Below are 9,119 nucleotides of genomic sequence, written 5' to 3'. Positions count from 1 at the left end.
TGCTTCACAGTGTGGCAGAACCTAGAATATCCATTAGCAGGGAAAAATCCTAAGGGGAATCGGCATATGGAATGGACAAAAAAACCCTCTGAATTCTCTCACATTGCCCTTCTCGCCCTGGCAGGTTACAGAATAACGTTCAGGTTTCACTCCAGATCATCCCATTCTCCCAGGGGGAAGGAAATGGCTTCAATGGAGCTGGCTCAGGTAAGGGATTATCAGAGATCTGGTGGTGGGTTCTGCTTGGAGGGAGAGGAGCAGTAAATGCAAAGGAGGGTGGGAGCTGCTAGAGGTGGTGGGAGGCAGGAAATAGGGTGGAAAAAGGGAGGGGACAGGATGTGACAAACCTGCTGAGACTTGTGTAATCTAGGGTGTGATGGGTTGTCACCCCTGGAGTGCAGTCTGGGGGGTTTCTGGGAACCGCTGTGCCCTCTAACCCTGAAGCTGGGCTGGCCCTTCTCACACTGCTTTGCTGGAGATTCAGCCAGCCTCTCCAGGCCCTGTTATCACCCACAGGACAGCAGGTGGCGCCATACACCCAACTAAGCTTTACCTAAGCTTTACCTAAGCCACTCAAGGACAGATAGAAGACAAGAGCCAATTTCCCAGCATTGAGTGATCGTAAACAGATCAAAGCAGATTAATTAGCAAATAACCAAAAACTCAAACTAAGCATAACATACTAGATGGATAGAATATGAATTAACAATTTCTCACCCTGACTTATGATAGATGCAGTCCCCCAAGTTTCCATACACAAGCTAGAAATCCCTTTACTCTGGGACCAACACTTCCCCTAGTTCAGTCTTTGTTCCTCAGGTGCTTTCAGGAGTTCTCTTGTGTGGGGATGTGACGATGTGCAGTCTATATGGTTTTATAAAAATATGATAAGTGAATATGATGTAACTGGGATATGCTTCATGCAAAAGGTCTCTTGTAAGGGATCATTACAAAGCTTATAATCTATTGAGTGTGATCATCCTATTTGTATAAATGTACCACTCTTGTATCTAAAACTAGAAATATAAAATACAACTCTGAGGGCCTATTGTAATTATGCAAAGTGTGGGCCATTAATGGTGGTTTGGAATCTTGATGACTCCCATTAACCAGGACCATTGTCTGCAGATGGCTATGTTTACCTGTTAGTCTTCCTGTATATGTGTGTGCTGGCAAGTGGGTAATGAAGTCTTGCAGTGACACGTGATCATGTCACCTGAACTGGAATCCATCTTTAACCTGGTGCTTTTCCAGTGAGGGGGGTGTGGAAACCCAGAGGGACAAAGGGTTCCCGCCTTATGCAAAAGATATATAAAGGGGTGGAACAGCCCAAAGAGGGGGAGAGGAGCCATCATGAAGAATCCCCTAGCCACCACCTGAGCTGGAACAAGAGCTGTACCAGGGGAAAGAATTGTACCCAGGCCTGGAAGGTGTCCAGCCTGAGAAAAAAAAAACAAAAAACAAAAAAACTTACTGAAGCATCTCTGAGGGTGAGATTATCTGTATTCAGTTTGATTAGACATAGATTTGCGCATTTTATTTTATTTTGCTTGGTGACTTTGTTCTGTCTGTTACTACTTGGAACCACTTAAATCCTACTTTCTGTTGTTAATAAAATCACTTTTTACTTATTAATTAACTCAGAGTATGTATTAATACCTGGGGGAGCAAACAGCCATGCATATCTCTCTATCAGTGTTATAGAGGGCGAACAATTTATGAGTTTACTCTGTACAAGCTTTATACAGGGTAAAACAGATTTATTCGGGTTTAGACCCCATTGGGAGTTGGGCATCTGAGTGCTAAAGACAAGCACACCTCTGTGAGCTGTTTTCAGGTAAACTTGCAGCTTTGGGGCAAGTAATTCAGACCCTGGGTCTTTGTTGGAGCAGACGGGAGTGTCTGGCTCAGCAAGACAGGGTGCTGGAGTCCTGAGCTGGCAGGGAAAACAGGAGCAGAGGTAGTCCTGGTACATTAGGTGGCAGCTCTCAAGGGGGTTTCTGTGATCCAACCTGTCACAGGAGAATGAGGCCAAGAGATGATGTCACACCCCACCTTAGGTAGCTTTTCCATATGGCGGGAACCCTTTGTTCCAAATTCAGTTCCCAGTCCAGTTAGTGGAAAAATACAGGTACCAAAATGGAGTTCAGTGTCATGTGGTCTGGTCACATGCCCTAGCATGCCCTGCTGAGTCATAGTAGCCATGACTCATAGGCTGGCTGACACATTCACAGGAAGGCTAAGCTCTTCCACAGTCCATTGTCTTTGTTGATGAGCCATCAGCACTGTCTGGCTTCTTCACTGTTGTACCTGAAAGGTTAGTTGTGGGTGTTACCCAGAGTAAGCACATTTGAAATACAGATACATAGTCAATATTCATAACTTCAGATACAAACATGATCCATGCACACTGGTAGGATAATCATATTCAGCAAATCATGACTTTTCCAATGACACCAAACATGACGCATCTTGCACAAAATGAATCATAATTATGTCCTAATCATATTATAATCACCCCACTATGCTGAATATGGGGTGTAGTGTCAGATAGGGCCTAATTTCAAGGCACAGGAGTTGGGAATGGAACTTTCCCTCTTTGTGGAACAGGAAATTGCCCTCCAGCCAGGGCTAGGAAAACTTCCCAGACTCCCAGTGCTGGAGCCTGAATCTACTGACACTTCATTAGTTACCACCACCCCCAATCTTTGTGGCAACTGCAAACTTTATCAGTGGTGATTTTATATTCTCTTCCAGGTCATTGATAAGAATGTTAAATAGCACAGAGCCAAGATCCAATCCTTGTGGGAACCCCCTAGAAAGAAATCCACTCAACCATGGTTCCCCATTTACAATCACAGTTTTTAATCTATTTAATGTATGCTGTGTTTATTTTGTATCTTTCTAGTTTTCTAGTAAAAATGTTGTGCTGAACCAAGTCATATGCCTTACAGAAGTCTAGGTGTATTACATCAATACTATTAGTTGCAACCAAAGTTTTTATCTCATCCAGTAAGGATATCCAGTTAGTTTGATATGCTCTATTGTCTCTGAACCTTTGTTAATTGGTACTAATTATATTACCCTCCTTTAATTCTTTATTAATTAAATCCATATTCACTGCTCCATTATCTTGCCCAGTATCAATGTCAGACTAACACTCTTGTAATTAGCTGGGTCATCTCTTTTACACTTTTTAAATATTGGCACAGCATTAGCTTTATTCCAGTCTTCTGGAATTTCCCCAGTGTTCCAAGTCCTAATTAAAATCAACATTAACAGTCCACCACGCTCCTCCACCAGGTCTTTCAAAACTCTTGGATACAAGTTATCTGGACCTGCTGATTTAAACATGTCTAACTTTAATAGCTGCTGGTTAACGTCCTCGTGAGTTATTGTTGGAATGGAAAGAGTGTCGTCGTCAACATCTTATGATATGACTATATGACTGTTTTTCTCCAAATCCAGGGGAGAAATATTTATTGAACACTTTTACCTCTTCTGTATTATTTTTGATAATTCTGTCATTTCCATCTAGTAATTTACCACTACCATTGTTAGGGATTAATTTTGTACTTAATATACTTTTTAAAAACTTCCTTCTTATTTTCATTAATTGGTCATTGATTTCTGATAGCTTCCCTTACCAATTTTCTGCGATTCTGACCTTCTAACTTATATTCTTTACTATTGACTTCCCCTTCCTTCCATATATTTTATTTGGAGAGTGTTGGGATTCCTAGAAGGGAGCCACCAGCAGGGTCCAGAGACAGCCCCATCTCCTATATCAAGCTCTGGCTAGTAGGTATGTGATAAATGTGAAGACCCTGCCTCCGTCTGTCAGTTGGGAGACACAAAGGTTCTCTCTTTCCACCCTCTGATGCCTCCTGGCTGTTCTAGGCAAGGTGGGGTGGGACTCTGCTAACATGTGCCTCGCGGAGCTTCCATTTACATAGTGCTGCTGTTCCGTGAATAGTGGGGTTGTGAGTGGGGCAGCAGGTACTGAGTGTTGGACTCTTTCTCTTTCAGGGGCCGGTGACTTTTGAGGAGGTGGCTGTGTATTTCACCAGGGAAGAGTGGGCTCTGCTGGACCTCACTCAGAGAGCTCTCTACAGGGATGTCATGCAGGAGAACTATGAGACGGTGGTCTTTCTGGGTAAGGAGTCCTGTCCCCTCAGTTATTAGAAGCTGTGGAGTCTCTAAAGAACCTGAGTAGTAATAACTTTATACCTTCATTCGTCATACAAGTTTTAACAAGTTTCCTTGCCCCCCTTTTTTTGCCTTATCTCCCACCCACTATTATAATTTTTGGACATGTCCCTTTCTGGTGCCGTCAGTCATTTTAAAATTGCATTTAATGTATCCTTATTGGCTACATTAATAACTACCTTTATAACTGTAGCTTTCATGCCTTTTCCTCATTTTAAGAGGAAAATATGCCGCCTGTAGAATTCTAAATTGAGTAAATGGGTGTATGACTCATGCATGGCTTGTGTGACAGTCAGATGAGCTCATCTTTTGATAGGAGAGCGTATAATGTTGCCATTCAGGACCCCACGGGTGAAGGGATAAGAGAGCTGTGGGAGGGGAGGAAAAGGGGGGAGTAGCTAATTCTGGGGTGCCAGGACATGGGGAGTGTGTGTGCAGGATTAGAGCTAAGAAGCAGCAGGGAGGGAGGAGGTAGTGAGAGACGAGGAGGAAACACAAGAAGCTACCAAGGTGCCGGGAGGTGGTGCCGGCTGAGAGTAATGGGAAGAAGGGAAGGGGTGTGTGGAGGAAGGGCACCCAAGAAGTGGGCTGGGTGGGTCAGTGGGAGGGAGAAGAGGTTTAGGGATCTGGAGCTGTGGGGAATCCCAGACCTTTAACCCCAAATCCCTACCCAAGCCTTATTGCTTTAAAGCCTACACTCCAGTTTTATTTCTGTTCAGTTTCATTTCATTATACATTTTTTCCCCCAAATATTATTATTTTAACTCTTGACCTCCCTCTCTCACTCATTACACCCCTCCCCATATAACCTCCCCATCTCTATGCACGGCGACCCTGGCCACCGATGCTGAATCCTTGCTGCCTTCCTCCCTCCCATAGCAGGGTCCCTACCCAGGCACAAATGGCCACTTTGTTGATGATGTCACAGGGTGATAGTGTAGCCTGTACAATTTTTACCCCTATAAGATTATGTATTCCAAAGCTCTTCACACCAGTCAGGTTTATCTCTATACGCAGATACAGTCTGTTCCCCAGTGTTCCTTTCCCAGCTCTGATGCCGCAAAGCGTTTACCCCGTGACCCCCTTCTCAGCTCTCATGCCGCAGAGGCTTGCTTGTGTCCGGGTTCCCTTTTCCCATTTCCCCGCCCCACCCCCTTAACAAACATTCAACATTGGTGAGGCCTCATCTGAAGTATTGTGTCCAGTTTTGGGCCCCACACTACAAGAAGGATGTGGAAAAATTGGAAAGCGTCCAGCGGAGGGCAACAAAAATGACTAGGGAACTGGAACACATGATTTATGAGAAGAGGCTGAGGGAACTGGGATTATTTAGTCTGCAGAAGAGAAGAGTGCGGGGGGATTGGATAGCTGCTTTCAACTACCTGAAGGGGGTTTCCAAAGAGGATGGATCTCTAGACTGTTCTCAGTGGTACCAGATGACAGAACAAGGAGTAATGGACTCAAGTTGCAGTGGGGGAGATTGGGGTTGGATATTAGGAAACACTATTTCACTAGGAGGGTGGTGAAGCACTGGAATGGGTTACCTAGGGAGGTGGTGGAAGCTCCTTCCTTATAGGTTTTTAAGGTCAGGCTTGACAAAGCACTGGCTGGGATGATTTAGTTGGGGATTGGTCCTGCTTTGAGCAGGGGGTTGGACTAGATGACCTCCTGAGGTCCCTTTCAACCCTGATATTCTATGATTCATAGAATCTATGATTTCAATTTCTCTTCCCTCTCCTGTTTGACTCCGTTTATATAGTAATATTCTCAGCTATACCTTAGCCAATCATTGTGCTGAAATTTAACTAACCAATTCTAACATATTGTAACATAATTTTCTAACCAATTATATCCCACTACCCTAATTAACTTACACCTAACAAAATTAATTATACAGCAGACAGAAACAATTAGAGAACCAGACTGATTAACAATGTAAAAGTGGTGGCCATAAAGATAAAACAATACAGAAATGAGTGTTTCACAACCATAACCATTGATAAGTGATTTCTTGCCAGACAGTGTAGCCTGATTTGGGGTGTGTTAGTAATGTTGATTTAATTTATCCACTTAATGTATTTTATTTAATTAATTTTAATTGATTTATAATAATAATTATTATTATGGATATTAATTAGTATGGGTTTAGGCTCGCCAATTTGTTTGATCAGAAGATAAAAGTTTGTCCTGAATCAGGCTTCACAGATGTTATAAAAGGACTTTTGGGGGTATGACAGGAAGTTCACACTGAGACAGATATAGTCATAAAGACCTTTTCTTAAAATCAATGAAATAGTAAGCAGATGGTAAAACAGTTAGAATTACAGAGTTGCAATTGTACTACTTTTAGTCAAGAGATACATATAATAATACAATATTATGTGCTGCAAACTTTAGTTAATACTCACACTCTGTTTTAATAACCTGGTATTGGAAGATACAGGACCCCGCCTCTGGCAGTTCCGGCTTCACACCTCTAGCAGAGGAAACTGATGCAAAGAGCTGTTAAAGCTGTTTACTCTCTAACTTAACTTAATAAACCTTAAACAGAAACAAAGCGTAGGGAAACCAACATTAGCCTAGTCCCCTTAAAACTTAGTTTGAAAAGAAACAAAGTGTGGCCTATTAATAGTTAATAGCCGTCGTAGATGGGGAGAATCGATACATTGTTGAAGATGGAGACAATGAAGAGTAGATTGCCTCTAAAATGGCGAGATGAATCATCTTTTTATAGAGCATTGGTCAGAAATCCTTCCTCTTATGCCCAAATTTCATCCTTCCCCCACAGAAATGTTAGGGTACACTTACCCCATAGGCTAGTATGTATGTGCGTATGGATGACAGGTATGTATGCACTTGTGGTGTACTTGTTAAGTCTGTGGGTGCAACTTTGAAAAATCCCCTTTGCCATCCTGCGTTGTCTATCGGGTTAGGTAAAGGGTCTCTAGACATCTGCGTGGGTGTTTTATCTATTTGGGTCATCTTTACTTTTCTGGGTAAAGGGTCCCAATATAGATATGCTAACTTTGCCTTCGCTTAACATACAGGGTTTTAGCCTGTAGGTCTCTTGCATTACAGCCCAACTTACTTTTAATATAAATCTATAAACCTATTACATCAAATACTCAAATTTATAAGAAAAGATATATCTATGCAAACAAGCAGATTAAACCTTAGGGCTACAACAGGATGCTATCAAACTAAGTTTTCTTTAACTGTCTTAAGATCTGTTTCTTTATCTGGTGGTGATGGGCACTATCTGGACAGGATCCTCTTCCCAACAGCCCAATACCACCTTATTTCAATGTGACTGGTTTGGGATGTGACCCTACGCTTCCCAGCTTATGGCTGCCCCTGCAGTTTAGCCAAAGGCCTTAGCCTAAGAACAAGGCCTCAGACTGTCCTAGTGAGAGAAGGCCCAAACACAGGCAGACTGTGATTTTGATTCTTAGCTAGTTACAGGGGTATAAAGACAAAGTGATAAAAATACACCTAAGTTTCTTAAAGTATAGGCTTTACAGGCAGGCCTGAATATCTCTATTCTAACAGTGGGTTCTACCCCTTCCCCCATTCTGTGTCTGTCTTGTCTATTTAGATTGTAAATTCTTCAGGGCATGGGCCATCTTCTATTCTCTGTTTGTACTTTGCCTAGCACAATGGGGACCCACTGTTAGTTGGTCCTTAGGCACTAAGGTAATGAATATGATTTATAATAATAATAATTCTCCTGCCACTTTGAACCAAGGAAGATGGCCTTGGGATGTTACTGCTTAAAAATGAGCTGGGGTTAAACCATGGAATATTCTTTGTGACAAGTATCCCACAAATTCCACTGACCTCCCTTGTTTTCTTTGCCTGGAGTAGGGTTTCCAATTTCCAAACCTGATGTGATCTCGCAGCTGGAACGAGGGGAAGAGCCGTGGGTCCTGGACCTCCAGGGCTATGAGAAAGAAGTGCTCCCGAGAGCTGCCTACACAGGTGAGGAATTGGTTAAACCAACTCAAAAACTGTTTGGGAATGCAGGAAACATTTGGGATGCCCTACAAAGACCCTGTGAGCTCTCCAAGTTCAGGATTGTTCCCTTCAGATGTGGAATCATTATGGCAGATGTCACTCATGGCTTCCCTTCTATTCTGACTGACAACTGGCAGCAGGTCCCTCCCCGATCTCGCTTTCCCCCTGAGTGTTCTGGTGAGATACGGACCAAAACTGATCCCTTCCTCTCTCCTCTGGGGAAGGGTTTGGGGAAAATCAGCTCCTGATAGATTTGATCTCTACTGCACATATTTTGGTTTGTTCATCCCTTTTTCCATTCCTCTCTCTGAGATTTCCTTTCTTTCCGGCGCAGGGAGTGACCTATGTCTGGATTCTCTCTGTCTCCCATCAGGTGATGGGATGGTGAGTGAGAATAAGGAGGAGAAACCCCAGGAGGAAGATGCTGAGCAAGTGGAACCACATGGGACGTTATCAGGAAGATCGAAAGGAAATGATTCCGGGAGTTGTGCACGCCCAGAAAAAGCAAAAGCCTGTGAGACTCAGCAGAAGCCAGAGGAAAACTTCAGTAGCCACTCAGACCTTATTACACGCGACAGAATCCACTTGGAAGAAATATGCTACAAATGCCGTGAGTGTGGGAAAAGCTTCAATCGGAGCTCAGACCTTGTCACACATTGGAGAACTCACACTGGAGAGAAACCCTACATGTGCTCTGAGTACGGGAAAAGCTTCATTGATAGTTCAACCCTCATCTCACATCAGCAAATCCACACAGGAGAAGCGCCCCACACATGCTCTGAGTGTGGGAAAAGCTTTAGTTGGCTCTCACACCTTATCAGACATCGTATAATCCACACAGGAGAGACGCCCTACACATGCTCTGAGTGCGGGAAAAGCTTCAGTCGGAGCTCTAC

The 9,119-nt window shown here is 43.3% G+C and overlaps 1 protein-coding gene across 1 annotated transcript; it reads left to right on the top strand.

Moving 5' to 3' along the window:
- Nucleotides 1-124: 124 nt before the first annotated feature.
- Nucleotides 125-9,114, top strand: LOC112121524 (zinc finger protein 774-like; the record flags this gene model as incomplete). Its single annotated transcript, XM_029913134.1, has 3 exons — nt 125-207; nt 8,074-8,187; nt 8,558-9,114. Coding segments are annotated over 3 exons (754 nt in total), but the record flags the coding sequence as incomplete, so codon positions are not given.
- Between the last annotated feature and the right edge of the window lie 5 nt (nt 9,115-9,119).

Source organism: Terrapene carolina, unplaced genomic scaffold (genome assembly GCF_002925995.2).
Source record: "Terrapene carolina triunguis isolate 2854851 unplaced genomic scaffold, T_m_triunguis-2.0 Scaffold471, whole genome shotgun sequence".
NCBI classification, from domain to species: Eukaryota; Metazoa; Chordata; order Testudines; family Emydidae; genus Terrapene; species Terrapene triunguis.
This window is presented reverse-complemented; position numbering and strand designations above follow the sequence as displayed.